Source organism: Haliaeetus albicilla, chromosome 14 (assembly GCF_947461875.1).
Source record: "Haliaeetus albicilla chromosome 14, bHalAlb1.1, whole genome shotgun sequence".
NCBI classification, from domain to species: Eukaryota; Metazoa; Chordata; class Aves; order Accipitriformes; family Accipitridae; genus Haliaeetus; species Haliaeetus albicilla.
The window spans coordinates 28,489,266-28,514,607 of NC_091496.1; the positions used below are offsets into that span (position 1 = coordinate 28,489,266).

The 25,342-nt window shown below is 37.5% G+C and overlaps 1 protein-coding gene across 3 annotated transcripts in view; it reads right to left on the reverse strand.

Moving 5' to 3' along the window:
* Window positions 1-2,358: 2,358 nt before the first annotated feature.
* MDFIC (MyoD family inhibitor domain containing) overlaps window positions 2,359-25,342 on the reverse strand; it is a 53,392-nt gene continuing 30,408 nt past the window's right edge. For all 3 annotated transcript variants that reach the window (XM_069802101.1, XM_069802103.1, XM_069802102.1), the window contains 2 exons: window positions 18,512-18,787; window positions 2,359-6,007 (listed from right to left, as the gene is read on the reverse strand). In XM_069802101.1, coding sequence (XP_069658202.1) covers window positions 5,760-6,007; window positions 18,512-18,787 — 524 coding nt within the window. In that variant the 3' untranslated portion in view covers window positions 2,359-5,759. The remainder of the gene's footprint in view (window positions 6,008-18,511; window positions 18,788-25,342) is intronic.

The following is a 25,342-nucleotide window of genomic DNA, read 5'->3' on the forward strand; positions in this document are numbered from 1 at the left end:
CTCTTCTCTTTGAACAACAAAGATTTTAAAAAAAAAACACTAAAACCAAACAAACCACCTTGTGATAAAGCTAAAGAAGCAAAGGCAGGTACTGTGGAAAAAGACTGTAATGTGAAACACATACAAGTTAAGAGTACAGCGTATTCAGTGTGGTCACTTTGTGCAACCTGGAGATGAGACAAATTGCAGAAGCCTACACCACTGATTGAAGAGGAATTGTACAGTGCTTGGGCACCAATTACATACCCTACTGAGATGATATAAAGAGCCTCAATTATTGTGGAGTATTTTGCCCGTTAAAATAGCATATGCATATCAGAATAAAAATTAGTAAGACACTATTAAAGTTATAAAAGGTATTATACAACCTTTCATCTACTATTCCATTTTTATGAGTATTGAATGGTAATGTACTAACAATTGCTATAATATACATACGTAACGGAGGCAAACAGGATTGTATGTCGTGTTTTATTAAATTAAGTTTTAAGTGAGGTGAACTCATATACTAAAAACCATATAGAGATTAAGATCACCTCATCAAACTCAATATCTGCCTGTTTTGCGTAATGGTAATTCAGAGAAATTTCTCTCTTTCCAACTATAGTAGAAAGAGGCCATCATATCAAAGACTTCTGAAGAAGAGAAAGGCCATCCTTTTATGTCACTAGCACCAAATCACTGGTAAACAGCATAAGCAAGTGCTTATGAGGAGGCTGAATTTTGTACAAGCAATCAATTTCACATTCGAGTATCCGGAGCACAGTGAATAAGGGCATTATGGAAATGGGTGCAGAGTATTATTTTTATTGAACTTCTTTCAATATCCTGATGCTAAAATTCAGTTAAGGTCCCTCTGCTGTCTTTGGAAGTTACAAGAACTGGCAGAAGGGTTAAAAGGTAGGAAAAAAAGTAAGAGTAATGCCTGGAGGATTCTAGAGCTACTACAGTCACCATCAACGTTACCTGAAGTCTTCCAACACATGGTGTATGCACTCACATGTAGACAGAGAGAGGTACAGAGAGAAGATACCAGGGAGGTATTTCTCTAACCTTAAATTTAATTTGGGGGCCAAGAGTAAGACTTCAGATATATGATTCATTCTCTGATTCACTCTATGATGCATCTGTTGCCTTTCAGAAAGTTACAAGACAGATGACATAAGGAGGTTTACTGGGAAAATACATCAACACAATTGGCATTGCTCTTCAAGAACATACATCGAATATTGCAGTCATTAAGACAGTTTTTCTAAAAAAATGTGTGAAGAGCTCAGAAAAGCTTCTCATTTAGAAGATTATAAAAAAAATTATTCACCAAACTCAACAAACAGTTCTTAACATGAGTACTATGGCTAAAACAGAGTCATTATTCAATCCAAAAGCTCCCAAATGTTCCTGATCCTTCTTCACTGAAAGCATTTTTTTCTAGAAATATTATGTATTATGGATACTGGCTAAAAGACCTATAATAAGTCTGAAATGGTGCTCTTTGTCTATGCATTTATTAGTTCTCTTACACGAACAATTATTTCGGCACGTGGTCTCAATGGCAAGACTTCATGGCACACACTCAAGCACAACTTCCGCCAGTTTTAACATCTTACCTCTGTAATGCCCAGAAGGGAGACATGGCAGAATTTTTTTAGATCCTCTAAGGGCCCACGTATACACAGACATGGTAGAACATTCAATAAATTTAAAACAGACATAGAAAAATTAGTGCAAAAGACTGCAGACATGCAGTTTCTGCAGTTTTAAAGTAGCATAAGCGTGCTCACACTCAGCTTAAGCCAACATGAAAAAAAAGAATCTTTGCTTCAATCACAGTTGAAACAGTCTACTCTATTTGTGTTTAAACTAACTGATTTTAAAAGCATACCTTACTTCTTTAAAATAGTGGTACTGTGTGTAAGCCTTCGTTACATAGGCCACATGGGCCATTCACCTTAATATGTCTACTGCAATACCATGAAACAACTACATTCTTGTTCAGCTTGGTTTTAGTAACCTGAAGAGTATTGCTGCAGATGTATTAAAATAATTTTCATTTTGATCAAATTTAATCATTGCTGGAATTTCACCTTATTAACACAGTTTCACTAAGGAATGAATTTGCCCTCTTAATGACAAACTTTTTTACTGTTGGAGATTCATGCTAGCACAGCTTCTAGCACCTGTTCAGCTCCTGGTTTAGGTCCACCTGTAAAACAACTCATGTACACCGGCTCAGCCTCTGTGCAAATCACGCGAAGGCCAAAGCCTTCAGGAAGTGTTCTAACAGAAAAAAAATCACAAATAAGACATGAAATTATCATTCAGAAGAGTAACAGGGCAAGACAAGAAGATATCCCAAAGTTTCAAAATAAAGATCTTTATTTCAAAATAGTGTTTGAGAATAGCACATCCAGTTGATACAAAATACAAAGAGCAAGTTACCATTTTTTCAAATGGGCAAGTTTGCAGAACTATAAACTGAAACACTGTACAAGTTCACAAGAACTATTATAAAATAGACAGTTAAGTTCTGATGTTTTAATTTTATTTAAACTATATTTTCACATTTGACTCCTCCTAATTCTGCTTGATTTAATTACACAAGGTGCTTACAAGATTGCCTATAGAGTGAGAATTACAAAACAGAATTTAAGAATATAAATATAGAAAGGAATTCCTTAAACTACATACTAATATTCTCTGCTACAAGATACATTTTACAAAAGTGCTAATATCTCTATGACAAACAGTAGCAGATTACATTTAAATGTCAAACAAATCACACAGTTTTTTATTTTTTTCAACTGTCTGTACTACTTTGATACTTCTAGTCACTATGAGGGTTAGTTAATAAACACTATTTTCACTTCCTAGTATTCCACAAAGTGGGAAAAGAAATAATATATCTGCACGTGTGTGTGTGTGTGTGTGTGTGTGCATGTGTCTGAGAGAGTCTGTACACATATGCATATATGCATGAACAAAGTTCCTGTAATTATCATTTGTATTTTAACAGCACTGGAAGTAAATACTTAATAGTAAATACATTTCCCAGGTTTTCATAATTGCAGTAAATCAAAAAAACCCTCTGGGTTCCTGTAAGTAGAAACAAGGGTTTGTGCAGAGCAAACTGTATAAACATAAAAAATAAGATAAACTTTTACACAGAAAAAGGACTCCCTAAATTGGTATCTTCTTTTTTAAAAAACTATCATCCTGCGGTAAAAGTAATTTTTACTAACATCCAGAATTCACTAAAAGCTTGATATGCAAATGTGCAGTTTTCCAAGCACAAAACTGGAACTGCTCCGGCAGGGCACGGACACAGGGGCAGGACAGGAGCCTGGAAGTCCTCTTCCCCATCCCCAAAACCACAATCAGACAAGGAACAGCCACAATTCACCTCCCCGTGACCAGAAGGACACGAGGAAGGATAGTTCATGGTGCTGCCTAGCCCCACCACCACGGTGCCAACCACACACCTACAATGGGCGAAGCACTGTCTAGACTTTTTCCAAGGTGCCTCAAGTCCCAGTGCTCACTGTGATGCCCCCAATTTCCCCAGAGGCATTATGCCTTACAAAGGCAAAATGCCTCCAGGCACTGCCACTCAACCAAGGCACCTCTTCCCCCTTCCCAATGTGGTTCAGACTTTTAGGAGTCATAATTGAGCCCCATGGGCCTGATTCTGAGCTCAGGGAATTTATCAATTTAACTATATGATTCCTTATTAGCCTGCCTATTACCATAATATTTTTGTGCTCTCTAGCTGGAGCTAAACCAATGGAAAATTCTGACATTAATGGAAATGCACTTAGTTTATGCAATACAGATCTTAATCTGGTCCAATATATGGAAAAAAACCCAAAGATGTTAAGAATCAATTCTTGTAGTAACTATCAAAAAACAGGTAAGAAACCCTCTGAGTAAATCTGCATTACATCAGAATACACCACAATATTGCAGATGTTAAGGCAAAACTTAACACCTCCCAGCTCCCTAATATAGTTGAGAATTCGGCTATGTTTCCTTCAGTGATAACTTGCAGTAGTAGGCACTACTAGTCAGTGTTCACAGGGAGAAGCTTTGGTTAATACCAGACCACTTGTTGACTTAGCTTCACACTCCTGTGATCTTTAGCTTGTCACATTTGCATAAACTGAATTCACTACAGCGGAAAGAGACATTTATGGTCAACTCACTCAACAGAAAAAAATTGGCTATCGATGACTCTTGTAACAAGGCCTTAATTTACGAGATCCAACAATCTACAAATGGGAAATCTGGAGGGTAGATAGGAAAGTTTAAGTATGTGAGATCAAGATGTGTAGGTGGTTTAGACAGAAAAGTTAATGAGCTACAGACATGGAGGGGAGAAACTAGCTGATGGTAAAGAAAATGGGTACCATTATTCCCTAAATCTGGGAATGCCATAAACGTCTTTATGTGTTGGACCAAATTCATTTCACAATTACAATGACAGAGAGACATATTTCTCAGAAAACCTTAACGGTATAAGAGGGAAAAAGTTGCCCACCAGATCCTAACTGTATTTTTCAAACATTTTAAATCCCATTCCTTTTATTTGTAAAGGATATCATACATTTTTTAAATGTCTTTTTTTTTACACAGTTATTTAAAAATAACACTTAAAAAGGATCTGAGAATAAACATTTTTGCATTTGCTTTTTGCATTCAATGACAGAATTTCTTGATCAAGTCAGTTTTAATTTGGTCTTTATATCCCATTTAAGTTCTGCCATCCTCTGTGAATCTTTCTCACACAGTGAAGAAATAAATACTAAGTTATGTGACACTGGCTCTAAAGCCACAAACACTGATAGGGCCACTTAATGTACAGATTTAGATTCTTGACTTAACTTCTAATAATTGCTGTTTTACAGCCAAATTTTGAAGATTTGTTAGTCTATTAGTCTGTTAGTCTAAGGATATATTTCATGTCTACACAGATTTCCAAAGTCTCTTTCTAAAAAAGAAGCATTTCAAGTAATATTAGTACTGAAATAAAAATACAAGTTCTCTATTCTGTCTTGATTGATAACAATGAAAACTTGGTACTCTAGTCCATGGCAAAACTTAAACTGAATTTAGTTTGCCAAAGTTTCCCATAGTATCAATATTGACAATGGAAAATACCAGGAATCTCTCTCAAACCAATGAGATATTCAAAACAAAAGAAATATTGCCAAGGTGACCACTGTAGTAAAACAGTAGTAAAATAGATTCCTGATGCTGACTTTTGAATTAAGTTTAAAATAATAGAACGAAGTTGCTTTCAACACAAAGAGATTGAAATAAAGACATTTTGCTTTTCAGGATGCCTGTAAAGGCATGTTATGCATGGAGGCATTCGAGCATTTAAACATTAAAGTAGTTAAAGGCAAATACTTAAGGCTTTGCCCCGTAGTCTCTTCTCTGACCAAAACCTGTCATTCAATTCAAATGGCAATTCTGCCCTCATACAGCCTGTGGTATTAGGCCTGTGATTCGGTTTCAATAAAGTCTTCCATTTGCAAAGCCAAAAGGAAGCTGGAATGTAGCTTGAGTTTCACATACAAAACTATACAATTTGTGTTAGAATACAGATTTGAGGATTGCTTTTTAAAAAAATATTTATATATAGGGAATTAACAGTGCAATACCAGTTGGTTGTGTGAAAATCTTACCTTGTCTTTCTTCAAATGTATTTAAAGAAAAGCTCTCCAGTTTCATAGCAAATAAAATAAAAAGGGATAAATATTTCATGATGGGAAGCAGATCCCACAGCATTCCATGCAGATCTCCAGGCAATCTGAAGATTCGCAACATGCGTCCATTATGCCACAGTCCATATCGCACGGGCAGTTACAGTCATCCCCCATCTCGTCCCCACAGCAACAGCAGCAGGCCTCCGATGTGCAGATGCCACAGGATGCTTGTCCCAGAACAATGTTACAGAGGGTGAGAAATTCACAGAACAAGCAAGCCAGGATACAGTGAACGCAGCAATCTTCATACGTACCAGGTCAGTAGCGTGTCATGTACGAACAAACAGAAGCAGCAAACAAACAAACAAAGAGACAAAAGAAGAAATCATTAATAAGTTATTCTAAATACAGCACACTGTCAGATAAGTAGCTGAAAGACAATGATTCAGAATAGACATATCTAATACCATACAGAACATGCTTCCCATCTTCAAGGTCACTTTTGCAGCCTAACTTGCCTCCAGTTCAGTATCGGTTTTGGTTTCCTTTCCCCTCTTCACTTCATGCAAATCCAAGTACTAAATATCCGCTTAGAACCATTTCCCCAGTCATTTATTATGTAAAATATCCGTATCTATTCTCTTCAATCATAACTTCTTCCAGCAGGCTGGATTTAAAAAATCAGCTTATGAAGGAAACTACCTAAAACTATTTCCAGCCTCTCCCAGTGCATCTTGCCCTTCTGAATCTCTTTTGTTGGCTTGCTAGTTATTAAGAAAAATAAGGGAGTTGCCACAACATTTTTGCTTTCTTTATAGTTTTATGCACACCTTAAAACCAGCATAACAGCATGTTATATGTATTTCTGTACTTTCAGCAATATATAAAATATTCAGTCAAACCTCAGATTTTTTCTATTGCCTTTCTACACAAATCTCTTGGCAATCATTTTAGTCTGCCACTTTAATCTTCAATAGAGTCCATACCTACACCCAAACATCAATATTCATCTCTCATAAGTGCTACTAAATTACATGAGATAATTGAGGTGTCCCACAAACTGTGTGCAAAAAATATGGCACTCAAAGAGTAAACATACAGAATAGCTTCAAACAATTAATACATCCATGAGACATGACAGGAAAACACAAAGATTGGAACTAAACATGCATCAGTGAAAAGGAGACTGCGAGTGAGGCATATACTCACCTGTTTTCACTCTGCTCCCATAGTAAGCACATAACATGTATAAAGCATATTTAATTTGTAAGAGGCAGTGAACAGCCATCCAGAAAGAAAATAAAAACTTAAAAATACAAGAAATGTTCATGATAGAGAATTCTTGTTCTTTCCTAGCCTCAGGTTTCATTCTTCTTTTTACTGCTTGCAACCTTTCAACTCCTTCAGCCACAGACAGTTGGAAGACTGGGAAAACGTTCTGGGGAAAATATCCTGCACCATCTCATCCTTTCCCTGTCCCTACAGTCTATCACAGGTATCCGCTATGAGAAGCCGATAGGAAAGACAGGATATTGAGCTATATGGGCAATTGGACGTTATATTCTTACGGTTCACAAGCCGCAGACTGTTATCACAGGGGAAAGCTTGCTATTACTTGCAACAGTATTACAATTACCAAGCCCCCTAAACATATTTATAAATGTCAAAAATGATGCAGTAACCGTAGCAAGTATCTTGACTGATTCAAAGGACCTCTAACATTGCAGAAACTTTGACTGCAGGATAGTGTAGCGATGACTTTACACAAGCAAGCACGAATACTTACAGCACTGCAGCAACAGAGGCTCAGACCTGCAAAACGTGTCCCAAGAAGCAACAAAACCATCTGAGCTTTCAGCCCACTCTAAACATCACACTGCGGGGGACTGATTTCTCCTACTCTCTACACTATTTAGATCCAAACTTAGCTTGGGAATACCTGTACTGCAATGTGGTCACAGTCATAACATACATAATGAACACTTATGCCCAAAAGAAAAACCAGAAATATCAGGAAAAGCAAGAAGGAGAAAATAAACAACCTCAACAACTCCCTACTACTGTGCAGGAAACCAAAACTGAGAGGCAACGGCAGGTCAGATTGAGCTCTTTTTAAAGAAACTTGTTGCCTGGATTAAAAGGCTGCTTTTCCCAAAGAAATACTGTCGCTAAATAAATGACCTTCATAGAAAACCCAGAAGATATGTGAAATAAAGCTGGGGAGTATCAGTTCACTGAAGAGGACCAAAGCCAGACCGATAGCGATTAATTAGCTGGTTGTCATGGAGATGGTGTTAAATTTGTTCAGGTACAATCTCCTTTCAGATTTTCTTTTAATATGAAGGAAAAAGATAAAGAAGCCAAGAGTCCTATCTAAGAAACCTTCATATTTGGGCAACTGAGGGTTTTACTATTTCGCATCTTTAAAACACAGCTGAAAGAAGCTAATACCACAACAAATTTTGTTCTACAAATGTTTTTTTAAACAAAACACCATAATAAAACTTTATGTGTATCAGTAATTGAAAATATGATGCTCAAACAAATCTTGCCTGCTTCATGCAGGGATATGTAAAACTGTAGGGAGACAAATAAACATTCACAGAAATTATAATATACGTATTTATTGACAGGCAAGAGACAGAGTTCACAGGTTAAACAAAAGGGACTGCACTGAGACAGCACTTTCTGGACCCACAAAAGAACTTTTCCCTCCTAACCTAAAAACCCCCACTAAATCAATACTTACAAGAAGAGGGTGTGTTGATTTAAATAAAGGTATTTCAAAGGAAAAAGCTATCAAAAATGGCCCGAGAGACAGAAAGAAATTTTGGCCATTAGTGCTATGATGGAAACTCTGTGGAGGGTCTTCCTTTCCATCTCTTCCTCACTGACTGAAACACTGAAAGGATTTATTTACGTACTGTTTATTTTTTTTTCCTTCTCCCTGGATGGCAAAACTAATTTTCCATTCAGAAAATCTTTATGTAACAATTTTGCTTAACCTACACAAACACATAACATGAAGTAGAGAAACCCTTTACTGCTCTCTTCATTCTTGCAATGATTCATTTGTACAATGAACATAAACTTTGATTCACATTTCAAGGACAAACCTGAAATAATCATGCTTTTATATTCTTCATGTTATTGACTTTTAATAGCTATCCGGATAGCAATTATTTAACACATGACAAAGCATGCTGTTACCCAGTCTTACGTAACTTGCTGAATTCAGAATCCTGACTCTAAAGGTCTGTAATATGTTTGCATAAAATGGGTGGAAGAATAATTTCTTCCATGTAGGACTCCTATTTCTTAGCTTCTTATCTACAGATGTAATTATAAGGAAAAGGAAAAGATACAGTCATAGTGGTTTTTTGTAATAATAACAAATCTACATGCTACACAAAACTGACACATCCTTCTCTAGTACCATATTCCTACAGCAACCTGTCAGTTCCATAGAAAAAAAAATTATACAGCTAAAAAACTTTTCCTTTGGTTGGTCTTGCCGGGTGTCATGATCAGCAGAATCCAGCCACAAAGAAGATGCTATATAAAGCTCACTCCAAAAGACATGACATTAGGTTTTTCGTTACTATGTTGGAGACCTTAAAATATATTTCATTGCTTGCACAAGACCCTCTTAATAATTCTTTCCTGCTTCCAAGACCAAAGAGACTATTTTAAATTACAGATTATTTTAGATTTCAAAACTATTTCAGCACATTAAGAATAAAGACTATACTTAACTTCCACTCTTTGACCTTACCACATCAAAATCCTAATAGTTTTTGCAGATGAGTGAGTAGTGGAACACATTAATCCAACTAGAACTAAATTTATGTATTTGGGAAGAATTTGAAAAAAAAAAAAAGTAAATTTTATTATCTTAATGTCTGACAAAATGTTTTCTGGAAACTTTGGATATATTTTAGTCTTTTCTGATAGAGAAACTATAGTAATACCAGTTATGACACTGTATTACTGTAAAAAGATGCTAGCTTAAAATAATCTATTTCTTTATGTTCTTTTTTTTGTTTTGTTTGAGAATTAGAGGTTTTCTCATTCTTCTTTTTCCACTAGATACACCAATGCAATTAAGAACTACCTTTATCAAGGACTGAACTCCATCTGCCTTGATGTTCATGATGCGGTGCTGTTGATAAACAGTTAACTCCCAAGTTTCTTGGGGTGTAAGTTTTCATTAAATACTTTCACAGAGAAAGAAGAAATTAGTCTATGTCTCATTACATAAGCCCACCATTAATGAAGATAAGCTTTTCCTTAGCACTTCCACACTACACCACACAAGTCTCAAATTTCCATTGCTTTTCAAGTCTTCTATTACACTTTTCTCTAATTAATGGAGAAATGCTGCACTACAGATCGGCACTACACAAAAGTGAGGATGTGGAGTGTCAAAGACTGTACAGAGGTATATTTTATACAAAAAAAACCCACCCAAAACAGTACATCTCCTTAGTTCCTTTAACAAATGCATTTGATTTCATCAAAGCACAGTATCATATTTGTTGACTACGACTCACGCTCCCAAGAGCTATGCTGAATGGCATAAATTATGATAGGCTTGGTCTGTAGGTGGTGATAGTATATTTTATTAGACCAATTCACAGCTGGGGAAAAAAAGATGAGCTTTCACACACTCCAGCTTATCTTCAATTATCCTTTCATTTTGCCTGGGATGAAAGTTAGACGTGAAGTTAAAAGGGTCATCCCATGCAGCACTTTTAAATTCCGATGTAAAGTAAAGCTGTTTCCTTAGTCCTTTGGCACATCCCCAAAAGTTACAGATTTGTTAGGGAACTTCATCAAAAACTGTTAAAACAATGCCAACACAAACAGAAACCCAACCAACTCGTCCAAGTTTCTTCTGCTTGTATCACACACACACGTCCAGCTACTTTGTGCTGATTTAACCAAAGAGTGTATACACTACATATAACATCTACTTTAACTGGCTTATAAATGTTACCACAGACAATATCCAGACAAGAAATAGCCTAAAATCCCTTAAAACTGTTTACACACTGTTATTCAAAGCCCAGAGGGCCCCACTCTATGCCTTATCCCAGTCGTAACAGCTATGCTCATTTAAGGAAAAGAAACAGTACCAACAATAAAACAACTTCGAATTTTGTCCATGTCTTTAAACATTTGCATGTGCACACCACTTTTTATTTCTAAACTCTTTGCATACAGCTATGACCCCGATACCCAATTCCTTTGAAATACTGAAATATATATTTCTTTTATTTCAACTTCTCTTTTATCACCCCCTCTTTATTTTTACGAAAAGGTGCGGCTCTACTTACAAAGCAGACTTTTAAGAGAACTATCGACCATCGAAACTGTAGAAGGGACGCAGAAGTTAAACCGAACGACGTACAGAGAAACGCAGGCGCAGGCTGATCTGCGCTGCTTTTGTAATGTTTGACACTAACCTGTCACAAACTGACCCAATAAGCTTTCATACCAAGCAGGCAGGTCACATAACGATAAAAGGTTTTCATGTCTGCAATGGTAAATAAGCTCACTTACAGGATGGTGACCCTGGTCAGCTCCTTACTAACTCTATATTCACCGAGTGCAGACAACTCGAAGCAAACCTCCAGGCGCTCTGCTGTCTTGCAGCGAGAACCAGAAAGGGCAAAACCGCAATCAAAGTGGCAGCCGCGGTCCTCAGCGGGGGTTTACTGCGGTCCCCTGCCGAGCCCTGAACAGAAGAGCCCCAGCAGGGGCTACAGGCATTCCGCGGAACCGGCAGCGCCGACGGCGGAGACGGCCCACGGCCGCGGCACGGCCGGCCGACGAGAAACCGCCCCAGCACCCGTTTCTTAAAAAGCGGGCGCCGCACGGAGGCGGGGAGCAAACTTCCCCAGCCGCGGCACGCGTGCCGCCGCACCACCGCGGCTACCCCGTCCCCTTCCAGAAAACTCGCCGCAGCCAGCGAGACGCTCAAGGAAAAATAGGAAATGCAGAAGGAACAAACGGACGTGTCGCGTGGGCGACGGTTATCTCTAGGTAACGGAGCTACATTTATTTAGACAGTTACGAAGCGCGGTATAGGTCGTATTTCAGCATTTTAAAATAGAAAACGGTCATCTCTATTGATCAAGAAAATGAAAATGTTGCCTGAACTGGCAAATTACACTGCAAAACACATGGAAACTGTCATCAAAGCTCATATTCTAAACTCTCGATACAGATACAACCTCAGGAGTAAAATGATCCGGTTCAAACGTACAGATACACTAAGAAACGTGCCAATTTCCAATACCTAAGCCTTCCTTAGAATATGAAGCTTTCATTGCCGTTGCTCGTCACTGCAAATACTGAGACTAGTTAGGTGCTAGCTAGACCATGACCTTATAAAATGGATACTGTGGGAAGACCTTTTCAGGTTACAGGCCCCGTTTTCCACTGAGTCCTGTTACACAACATGTAAATCACCTCCCAAGACTTCTATGCAAACAAAAATATAGACCGTGCTTAAAACACACCACTCTTCAAAATGCCTTCTTAAAAATCACAGGTTTGACCATACGATAATGTTAATTGCCCACTGCCTGATTGACAACTGTGTGCTGATACAACCTTGTCTAACAAAACCCCCTCTGTTTAGCACTTCACGCTCAGATACAAATCCACTTTGAATCAATTTCTAAAAGATAACAATGGAAATTTGGGGCTTGGTAGAGAGATTTGCAGGATACTAAGTAAGTAGCTGCCTAAATATACTACTTAATGCTATGGGATGGATTTCAGAAATGTATGTAAGTTGACAGGAGGCGGGGCGGGGGACAGGGAGAGAGACAGACATGGCCAGCAGGTATTTCTGCAGTGTTAGGCTATTCATGGTATAATGCACATTCATACTGAATTTCAGTAAATAATACCAATCCGATGACATAACAGTATATAAAAGAAAACTTACTGCTGCTTTTGTGGCACTCAAGAGGAAAAAAAAAAAAAAAATTAAAAAATCCTATTCAAAATCATATGCCCAAAAGGAAAGCTGACTGAAAACTATTTTGGTTATATAAATCAAAGTAAGATGCTCCCACTTCAAACAGAGGTCTGCTACCCTGCTAAGAGAACTACTCACTGCTTCCCATGTATATGCACCTAGTGGTTCTTAAGACCCTGGCTTAACACAAAGGCTATTTGTCTTGAGTTAAGCCATCAATATCTTGGGATACTCTAATAAATTAAGGCAGCCAGCAGTGCGAGATAAACAGTGCCCACCGCCCCCATGCTTGGATTCAACACCTAGAACAGATGAAGTTGCATTATACTAAAAAGAAGGGGAAAAAAGTCTCATTCAAATGCACCCTGAAATGTTGACTTTTAAACCTTGAACTTTAAAAAAACCCACACATTGGGTGAGATTGTTCACCGCATCTCTAAGCTCAGTAGCACAAGATACACAGTCCAGAAGGTTGAGGAAGGTTGCTTCAGGGCTTGCTCCTACATTGCCTGTCCTTCCACAGAGCCTCACCTCATGCTGCAGTCTTTCTTTATATCTACCTCACTCCTGCATCTAGCCTTATCACACTTCCTAACACCTATCTTGAAAAAAATCCTTGGCAAGAAGATGCCTTCTAGTGCCTCTCCACTTTAGAGAGCCTGAGAAGGAATAAAGTGAAGATCTCACCGTACATACAGGAGGCAGGCTCATGATCACCACAGTTTAACAAGCTACCGTTTCCAGATTAATACAGCAACTGTGTATGCTCTCAGCCTTTTGAGTATGTGAAGTACCACCCTAAACTCAAATTATCAGAAGTTACTGGAGTTGTGGGAACTACCCTGACAAATATAGTAACTTGCGAGGCCACAGCAACTTGACCAGAAGCAAGAGCTCCATTTCAAAACTGAATTAAAAGCTGTATTTCCTCTCTCCATCATAAACTTTTTATAAATGACTGCTTTGATTAAAAAAAAAAGCAAAACATCAAGCTTCATAAGGTTTTGGTAGGAAAACTTGGTTTGCTTTTCAGGAAATAATTAGTGCCTAGTTAATTTTGCCCCCTCCGCCCCCTTAATTAAATTCCTCTTCCATCCCTCCCACTGCCAGTTTCTTCTTCCCTTTCCTCCTTCAACTCTGTATATGTCAGTATTACTTACCTTCCACTACTCTGATACACATATGTACTTTTTCAGTTACCCATTTTTCTTCATTTCCTAATGTCTAGATTTCTGTTCAGCTGCCTCATTGCTGTCTGCTTTAGACCTCCTCCCCTCTTTAAGTTGCTTTGGACAGGTACCACTGCTTCCAAACACAGCAGCTAGACTGCCACCTTTTTACTCATGTACAATTGCTTTTTCAGGTTTCCAAGGTGTTTCTCTGCACTATACTTAACAGGTGCGAGAGAATGACAATTCTCTTTGCTAATGGTCTACCAACCAGAGTTTTGGAAGAACTGTGACACCTCTTGACATCAAAAATTTAAAATATTATTAAAATTTCTTTGAATAAAAAAAGTCCTTTATTCCCAATATGCACTGAAACCTATCCAGTCCCTTTGAAAAATCTTTAGAACTGAAACAGTGTTTAAAAACTGCTTTTTAAGAGAGACACTCCTACTATTTCATAATTCCTTTGTTTTTTGTAGTGTAAGTTACGGAGCTGAGTAAGATTTCTTCAGGGACACTATGGATTAATAATAGATGCAGAAGAAGAGCAGAGCTGGTGAGTGCATTCACACCCTCCTAAGCCTCACTGGATGTGAAAGTGTTTCTAAACAGCATATTCTGGAATGCTGACACGACTCCATACACTACAGGCTCATTTGAAAAGGCAGGTTTTAAAGCTTTTATACTACTGCTACCAAAATGTCTGTTACATTTGAAGCACTTCCAATGCAATTTCAATTCCGGAAGCTCACAAGGTGTGATCTTCAGCGCAAGTGGAGTTTTCAGCTGGAACAATTAATAAAAGAGCTGTGAACTATGGTAGGGGTGATTTTGGCGGGGTGGGGGACTGGGGGGCTTTATAGCTTGTGTTAGAGCTGTCTAGTACTTTGGAGACCAGCAGGAGCAGTACTGACCTTCATGGGACGATGTGCTATCCTGGGTAAAACAATACTGGACTTCATTTAGCTTTCTGGTATATATAGTGAAGTCTGCAGTATATGAAGCAGCATGCTGCATTTGCTAACCATTTAAATAAGCATGAGCCCAAATACGCTCCTGCGCAGGACGGGTGGCAATCCTGGATGTTTCTTGATTCTACCCTGCTTCAAGCATTACCAGGTGTTCTGTTCTGTCAATAGGTAAGATGTTCTAGAGCAAAATAACTACCAGACCTGGACTTATTTTATGTTACAAATAGGTGTGGTGCTCCAGAAATACTCACATCTTGCCTTTTAAGAAGAAACAAGAAGAATGCAGCTTTTGGGAGGGAATAAAAAAAAGTGAAAAATATTTTCTCTTTTCTATAGTCTAAACTCAGCTTGATGACCAGAATTTTCACTTTTCTTCCTTCTGAGGACATAATCTATTTCTTTTCTCTGGCCACTTTGCTTCACTTAAAACCAGTTATTCTCCTGGCAATAAAGCAGAGCACTCATGGTAGAAGACAAGGCAGATGAAGTAAAAATACATGGCATGCTTTTTCAGGTTAAAAAAAAACCCACGCTATTAATTAGATTATAAAATCCAAGGTTGTACATACGGAATAGCAAAATTAAAGTGAGCTGGAATATCTGAAAGCATGCATGTTTACCTGTATTTCTTTCTACTAAAATTACCTGGACACTATAGTAAATCGAAGTACCTGAGTTAATTCGGGTGATTGATTATTCAATACTCACAGCACAAAAATTAATATAATTTGTTTCTTTCTGCATAAGATTACATAAGAAACTGCATAAAAGTTACGTTATTACACTGTATAGATGTGCATAGACACAAACGCGCACCTTCAAGTGAACTCAAACCCAGCAGCTCTTCAGCAGTAACCTTCTGAGGTTAACATGGTACAAGTTAAAGCAAAGCCAAGTAGTTAAGCAACGCTGCAAATAACTTCCAATAGTTTCCTATTTTTTCCATCTTCCTGTAAACCTTTTCAATAGTTTCTACAGAAATATCATTGGATCAGAAGAGACAACTGCTCACAAAAATGCCTCTTTGCCCACTAAAGGATGATTCATAATACAAAGAAGCTGCAGAAGTTAGGTTCAAATTAGTTTGTGTACACCATTTTGAAAGAGGATCTATGCAATCCTCAGTCACAGGGCTTACTAGTGTACTCTTCTGGCTTTGTATAGTTAGACGAATTCATCAAGTATATATATTGCTGGTTTAAATGCAGTTAAACTCATTTGAACAAATAACGTGGCTAATTACATCAAGTTTTTACTGTGTAGCCTTCTGGAAGTAGCCATAAGGGGTTAACATTTCTTAAATTAATAAACACAATTATTTTTAAGTTACGGATAAATAATTGTTTCCTTAAATAGTGATCTCTTCTTTGTGTTATTTTAGATATTTCAACTGACCATTGCCAGAGTCTCTGTGCATCTTATCAAAAACCTGAGGGATGATAGAACAAATTAAGCACATATTGAGACTTCCTGCAAGGTAACAACTTGATAAAAATACTACTTATAGCCTGTAGTTCCCCTATGCAGCCCCAGTGGGTAAGTTACTGAAAAAACTAGCAGAAGGCCTGTACATGTGTGCATGCAGATGTGTAGACACAAATATAAAATATGTCTACCAGAGAACTGTAAAGCAAAATAATATTAAAAACCAGAAAATTATTTTTTAAAGCAAATGTTCCCTTATAGCCATTATCACAATACCCCAGATATACTTTAATCATTGCACAATAAAACTTGTGCTTCACTCAGACTGGTTAACAGAAAACTTGGAGCAGCAGACATTAGCAGTGCAGGTCGAGCTATTCAGAGCATATGTCCAAGTTCCCACATTCAAAATGCAAACATTATAACGTTAGATGCATACCGTTGAATATATTCAATTATTTTAGCTATTACATGACTCAGGAAACTACATATGACAGTAAGGATTACCCTGTATTTCTGTACTTTTAAAGTATGTAAAATAGACAGAGTGACAACACAGTGTAATTACCTATATTCTAATCAGATATGCCTTTAAAAATATCAACATTTCTGACTGTATATACAAAATCGAATATCGGCAGTTTCAGGCAACTAACACAATCATGTGTTGGATATTAAAATCAGACGTTAGAATTTAGAGCTAAATCTGAAGGTATCTTATTAATTTTCTCCTCTATTATTCAGTAATTTCACATAATCATTGCCAAGGTTATTAAAAACAAACAAAAAAAAAAACACTGGCTGTATTTATTCCAATATAATTTTAGAAGAAGAAAGGAATTGTTTGCTGTAAATAATTGTATAGGGGCATGAACAGGGCAGGCCCCATCTCTTTAGAACTCTGATTTTTTTTTTTTCAGAGGTTCAATTTCTTTGAATTCAGAGGCCTGTACTTTGTGCCAGTCCTGTGAACAGATCTACGTCTCCTGACTTACAGTTTTTTGATACTGCATGAAGGAACAATGTATAAGAAAAATATCAGGCTGGAGGGTGAACTGGATTTCACATAAAAGAAAGAGGTAAGGGGAATATAGGAAGTATGAAGTTGTGATTTTGCAAAGAAATGTTAGAGGACTGAAAGTGCAACAGAAAAATAACAGTAGGTTCTTGAAGATAAATACGAAAATAAAACACAGCAAGGAGGACCAGCCCATGGCACAGTCCGAGTGAAGCTGTTCTTGATATTACTACACAAATTCACTGAGTAGGTTTGACTGAAGTAGTTGAAGTCAAGAGAAGTCACTCCACGGACATCAGTAGGCTTCATTCAGGCCACTACGTGCAGTCCTTCTGATCCCTCTTCCTTTCATCTAGGCTGAGAATCCTCCCCATTTCACTGAACCGTGCCGTCTCCCATTTCTCTAAGAATCTGTGTCTGTACCCACCCCCCAGAGTTTTTTTTAACCAGCCACATCTATGCCTGCCTCAAACCAATAAAATTTATAGAGCCTCTGCACCCTTCTCATAATGGGCAGGAACAAAGCCCATCGAGTATATTAGTGCTAATGGGAAAGCAGTGGATTGAGGAGAGGCTCAGGAACTCTGGGACCATTAGAGTAATTGCAAGCAGTGAAAACATACACACACAGCTAAAACATAAGGGAAATTATTTACTTTTGCTTATTTAAGCTGTGCATAGGGAGTACGAAGCTTTTTCATGCAAATTATTTACAGCCCAAATATAGCATAAGGCACGTTAAACATTGAAGCACAGGTCCAAATTTTATTATCTAGTGCTCAGACCTCATGGCTAGTCAGAGTATTTGCTAACAGAACGTTTTCAAAAGCAAACTCTGCCCTCGTGGAGCCTGCCATTACTGGATTTAAGTATTTACTATGCTTTGAACTACTCCTTTAACTTTTTTTTTTTTTCCTGGTGCATATGTGACAATGTTGACAGGAGTTTCTATCAGTTCAGGATACTAACTAGAGAGACTAAAATATTATCAGGCTATGTTGGCCAAATGTTTGAAAGCAAGAAATCTCCCATTGCTTCAATTTCCTTCAAATACTTAATATTTTCCTTTGGGGAAGTAACTTGTGTTTTATCATAATGATTTCTATTTGCTTCTGGAGCATGAGTCATGCTCTTTAATTATTTTCAGTTGATTGTGTAATTATTAGTGAGAACGGGGTTTGGCTAGTCTTTATTCAGTTTGGGTTTTTTTAATAAGAATTTCTGCTTACCTTCAGGTGAAGTACCTGGCTTTTGAGAAAACGCTGAGCTTATTTTACTCTTCTTGCTGCTGTTGCTGTTGACAGACAAGGTGGACTGAATTTTTCTGTGCATTTTTTCTGAAACAGGAGCCGAAAGTTTTCTGTTGTCTGCAGGCGCGTGTTTGACCCCATTGTGAATTCCACTTCCATTACTCAGACCCACGTGGCCGTTTTGGATTTTGCCACTTTCTTCCTCACCCCTTTCCAATGCTGAAGTATTCGGCTGCGGCAAACGTTGAGGTTGTGCTTAAAATGAAAGAAAGAAAGGGTTAATTTAAATTGTAAATTGATAACTGAACACTTTAGGCTAGACTGGGAATGCAACTTTCATTGCTCTTATTGATCTAAGAATAGACTGAAAAGTTAACATTCCCCCATCAAAACAAGAAAGCAAAAAATATCTCTAGGTTAAAACCAATCATTAGGTATTCAGAAAGCACCTCATGTCTGCACGAGGCCTAGATTCCCCATTCGGCACTGCATGGAAGGTTTGCAAGGCTTTGTGAATTACCCAGAGAGAAAGAGTAAGGGAAGCAATTTGAAGAAGGAAAAAATCGAGAATGGGAGAAGAAGTAGCAAAACGGAGATAAACTTGGGTTAAGGGAGCCAAATGAAGAGTGGGAGAAAAAGGTATGGGAAGGAAGATACAGACTGCAGTAACAGAAGTAAAGCCAACCTGCCAGTCTTCAGAAAATAACCTGAGTGACATGGTAGGGGGCCCCCGACACTCAGCCACCACAGACCAGTATATTAGAGAAGAACAGGAGCACCCAGGTAACTAACAACACTGTGAGCTTAAATTCCTAAAGATCGTGAATTGCTGGGAAGAACAAAATCAATCGAAATCTGGTTTTGCGGAGGAGGTGATCCAGTAACCAGAAGGAACACACATTCAAACACCACACAGCTGTGGCAAGCCAGAGTGTCCCCCCCTCCTCCATATTCCTTAATTCAGAACCACAATTTTTAAAATGGATGTAATGGGCCAGTTCAGTCTTTAATGGCAACAAACTGAAACGGTCAAAGGAAAAAAATACAAAACCTGTCAAGGCAGGAATCTGCTGTGCCCTGGTTAAGACTCCAAGAGTACATGTTATATACCCATTGTAATGAAAGGGCCTGAAACTTGACCATTCCTTGCTGAGCTACTGTATCATAAAGGAGCGGGTTTTTAATAACATGGAAAATACATTGTCTATGTATTTAAAATCTGTATCTAAACAAAAGAAAAGATGCAGGGTTTTGGTTTTTTTTAATGTAAAGCTTTGTAATAAAACAAGTGGTTTCCAATTAAAGATTCTTACTTAGGGAAAAAAGGAGACTTCTTGGAAAACTAATTAAACTATACACATAGTAACACAACAAGATTTCATAATCAAAAAGCATCAGCCCAATCACCTCTCTTAATCAAAACACTACTGTATCACGCTTGGACATAAAGAGGTTTTCAGACAGCCCAATCTTCAACTATTTATAAATCTAACATCAGGGGAAAAGCCCAGATTCTACTGAACACTCAACTGAAGAGAGATTAGACAGTGCCAGTGGTAAAGAAAAACAGTGCTGCAGTTCATTCTCTTTTCAGATGATTCACATCCATTTTCAGATGATTTCACAGTACAGCTTCGTACGTAGATTACACTGTGTCTAAGATAACAATACGTATAGATAATTATAGTTAGCTTCCTCTAAAAGAAACATCTCCACTGATCACTTCAGGTACAAGTTACCAAACTTTCGGACAAACACTACTGGGACACACAGACCAACATGTTCTCTAAAAAGACTCTCAGTTCTGAATTTGCCTAACAAACCCTCAATGCTTCCTCTTTATCAAGGACACTGATAGCATTCTCAGATTGCTTCCTCCAACTATCATAAACTTGTCCAGATTAAACTTCAGACAAATCTTAAACTTTAAGTCCTGGTCACGTTCACAGGCAAAAAGAGATACTTTTCTTAATAGTTTAAATATGAACTGGTTCATTTTTTCTTACCATTTGATTTTTTTAGTCACAGCAACTAAGACTTTAAGAAGATACCCTAGACTGCCCACATCTGTCTAGGTCAGAGTAACCCTGACTGAACCCGCTTTCCAAAAGTGATAATTTTGTGTTGCAGGAAAGAAAGGGAGGGCTGAGGGAAACATTGGTGCTTTAGCCTCCCCAAAGATGCTGCAGGGAAGACAAAGACCATTCCCTTCCATTACCAGCACCAACTGCTCACAAACCTCCAAGCCAACAGAGCAGGAGCACAACACTATCTTGACACCTGAACGACTGTTGCCCAAAAAGTTTTTCATTGGCGATATTGAAACTCCTTCTCCTTTCAAATTTGCAGTAGTGTTTGCAAAACCTATGAACAGAACCGTAAGCAAGGCACTTTCTTCCCTCTGGAATTCAATTTGTGGTATATATTCTGTTAACATTTCCAGACTTTTGTAAAGGCCCCAAAAGAAATTTTTAGGGAGTTTTCTCCTACCTGAATAGGATTCATTAGAAGTATACTACCAGGAACCCTTTGTGTACACCATCTTTCTACGTATGTGCAAAACTAATTTTGTTAAAAATCAAAAGCTATTCCGTCCAATTTAAAAATAGTCAATGTAGACCTAACCACAGTCAAAAATAAACTTTAGCAACATCAAGAGTCAAAATTTTAGTCTCAAAAGTTCAGTGCTCATACCCACAGCTCCCCATAGCTTTATTTTCATTATCCCACTCAAATGTAAATTGTACTATTACAATGTTTTTCTCATTCCATGTAACAATGTTTCCTCACACAGCGCTCCCTATGATTCCCAACTGTGGAGTGATACAGTTGCACCAATAACCTAGAATTACTGGGGAGGCAGTTAACTTTCCTCAATAAATAAATGCAATAGACTATACTAAAAATTCTGTATGTCTGGACATGTAAGGTTCTAAAATTGACAGTTATGACCTTTTCCAAGCCAGCTAAATTGGTGGTGGCAGCTTATAATTGTTTGTGTATTTTTGGTGCTTTGCTACAATATAAAAACTTGACAAATTATCCAAAATTCAATCTTCAAAATTAGGTGTGTTTCTGTCAAACTGTGGGTGAATGGAAAGTCTTGAGAAATCTAAACAGTTATATGCTTTTGCTTTTATTATTATTTTTACTAAGAGTTTGGGGAGGTTTTTGGTGTTTTGGGGTTTTTTAAAATTTTTTTATTAAATAATCCTGTTCCCAAAGTACTCTTACTCCAGTCTTTTAGCATTAACATACAACTTTTTAGCTGACTGGCTTTACAGTATTCACATGTGATACGCAGGTCAAATCAAAATGAAATAAAACCCCAAATGGATTAGTTATCTCAATTTAAATTTATTTTAACTTTATTGATAATTTTGCACCAGGGAGACTTGAATCTTATGGTTAAAACACACTTGAAACCAATTAGGAACCATATGACCGCATTCTAGCATAAAGAACAAAAGCAATTGACAGTTCCAAGATTAAGCCACAACCACTCAGTTTAAAACAGAAATATTTTTACCTTATTTTTTAAAGGTTGTGTATATCTTAAAAAAAAAAAAAGGTGTAATATGGGGAACGACACAATGCTTCTTAAAACACAGTGATACCCAGGGACTCTCACTCTCTCTTTAATGATCCACTGCTCTCATTCAGCTGTCTTTCTTTTTTCAAATCTTTACATATGTGACAGCTCTCAAAAGTAGACCATAGACCATCTGGCATTTTCAGAGGTGTAACTTGTGCAAATTCAGCTCTACTGGGAACACAATGCTATCTTCTGCCTGCGTTATAAAAGATACAATAGAATGTAGAACTTATGAGTTGTTTTGAATTATTCATTTTTTGCCTGTATATTCAAGAAATTTTACAAACTCTGCATTTTGTACTACATAATCACATGCGTTAAAGGTACAAAGAAACTTTTTGACACCTCTTTTCTACAGAAAGATGGCATTTTGTTTGATATGTGAACATTCAGCGCCTGTTATATCATTCTAAACAGGCCGTGTGCTGCTACAAAAGATCCCATTTTACACTCTATGTATGAGCAAAAATTTTATTCTTGATATTCAGTAACTAATGCAATACACATCAAAATTTCAAATGTGAGTTGGATGAACATTCAACATCTTCAAATCAGGATGGCACTGGTCACTTACTACATGTTGAAGATTTTTTAAAAAAATAATTCCTCACACAACATAGAAATATTGTCATTTCAAACATCCACAATGAATAGTTTCAAATGTCCTAAGAAACAGTGTGCTTTTTAGGTTAATATGTTTTTAATCTTTAGCAAAACCAGTAGATTTAAGTCAATATTTTATACAGTGCTAACACTAGTGGATTTTCAATAAGAATGATAAATATTGGATTAATGATTCAATAGACTGAATCTTTTTTGATAGAAAACTAGCAGATAATGTAGCTAGTAATAACTATACATGAATCTGCTGCCTGTGGAAAAGCAATAAAAAGGCAATATATTGCTATAGCATATAATCTATTAGCGTGTTTCACTGCTTCCTTGTCATTGGTTTCCTTGCAAAGTGGGCCTTAATACAATAACTTCTGCTGTTATTTAACTGGCTTTACATAATAATTTAATTGTGAGGTTACTATCTGGTGAATAAATATTCGAGTACTAAACATTTACTATGGTTTTGATGGTTTTGAAGTAACTACGCACGTTCTCATTCAGACTGGAAAATCCTTAGCACAGTTTAAATGAGTATACACCTATATATGCAGCCTGACAATACATAGTTTACACCTTGCAAAATAACAGCTATTCTTAGGAGAAAAATCCTGATGCATGCATTCAACAGAAAAATGCATGTCAACACAGGGAAACTCTCAACCAAAAGAGGACAGTCTAAGCTATCATTAGGGATTTTAGACAAAACACAAAAACAAACATACACGGAATACAGACTCCTCGGAGTCAAAGTGAATCAAAAGAAAACATCAGGAGGGAGGGAAGAATTGAGATAGCTAATTAGTAGCCTAATCACATCAAAAGCAATTCCAAGGCCGTTGATACAGATGCCCGTGGAGTTTGCTAGGCTGGCCAATGCCACCGACAGAAAAAATACTTTCCAGTTTACAGCCTGGGTCATCGGACCGCATACCAAGAGAGGTAAGAACACTGTTTTTCTTCGTTTATGACACAATAGTTTATGACATCAGATCAGGCCACCGAAGCCATATTTTTGCAGGTGGACTAGGGAGGAATAAAACACACAACTCCTGGGTGTAAAAAAATGTAACCTTTGGTATTTTCAAATATTGAGAAAATACAAAGTATCATTTCATTTGAAAATATCCTCACCCCTCCTCTGCCTCCCAAAACAGTTGCAACCAGAGTAAGAGGATGAGCTCTTTTGAGGAAATACAGAGGTCCTGCTTGGGTCCATTAATGTTGAAAGCCAAGATCTACATGCTAATTTGAGCTGCAGAAATTCTTTGATCTCAGCGGTAGCTGCTCCTACTCCCTTTGCATGGATCACAGGGAAGAGACCACATGCAAGGGAGGTAAGAATCAGGCCTCTGTTTTTTATCAGTGCTTCTCCGGAACACAGACCTAAGCTTGAGGGGAAAAATAAAGCAGATGACAGATAATCATGGGTTGCACAGTAAAACCAGGGGCTGCCTGGATTCTAGAGTAAAATTAAGGTGATTCCAAATTGCTTCTGGAAAAGACGTAAATTCCTGAAATATAAAAGGCAACATTTCCAACTGACTAGCAAAAAAATCTTACCTTTTCAAAATATTACAAATTGTATGCATTCACATGCTCAATAAGCATAAAATTGCAGTGAAGCTGGGAGAACTCAAATATCTCAATCTCTCCCCCTCCCCACTTCTCTAACTAAAATCCTGACTAGTCTCTACATGGATCTTCAAACTACATCAATAGTTTTCTCTGCCTAGCTATCCAGAACATTAACATTCAGATTACAAGATGTACCTCTGAGTCAACCTGTGAAGTGGCTTTTGTCAGCAATTATTTTTGAATATTTTCTAGGACATAAATAGCATATACTGCAGCTTCCATATCACAGAAGGCATACATTAACTAAATAACAAGGTACCATCAAGGTACAATCTATCTTTTAAAATCAATTTTTTACACTGAATTTTTTATACCATGCTGACTTTACAAGGAAAACAAAGTACCAACTAACAGCATCAACCACCTTTTTAGAATTGCTTCTTGTAAGACATGAGGACATCTTCAAAACGAATACAATATATTATTATGAAACAGGATGTCCTTTGTAATGAAAATACTGTAGTAAAATTGCTGGTACGAGTTTTACAGGACCCACACTGAGAACACTTTGTTAAAATACGTCTGAGAACACATCCAGGGAACACCAGGTATAACAGAAATGGGGCTGGCAGGGGACAAAGGGAAAAGACATTTTATCCCGTCAGCTCTCAGCCAGTGAAGGGCTGACGAGAATGGCAAACGCATGTGTGCATGTGTGTTTATGGGTTGAGAAGGCGACACAAGTGCACAAGAAGGTGCCAAGAGTACTCTTAAATCTGTGCAAAGACACCCGCAGTGCCTTCCTTTGGAAGCACTGCAGGACCTTACACACTGTTTGAAGGGCTGCAGGAACTGTATAAAGATGTCTTTGACATACGCAGAAAGAAGCAGTTACCACAGGGAAGCATGAAAAGGGCTGGTAGCCAGAGGTTTACAAAGTTGATAGGCTTTCCCGCTGAAAATGTGGAGTGAATTTCTTTATTTACAAATCCTCTTTCCTGACATGTTTTTACAAAATGAAGAAA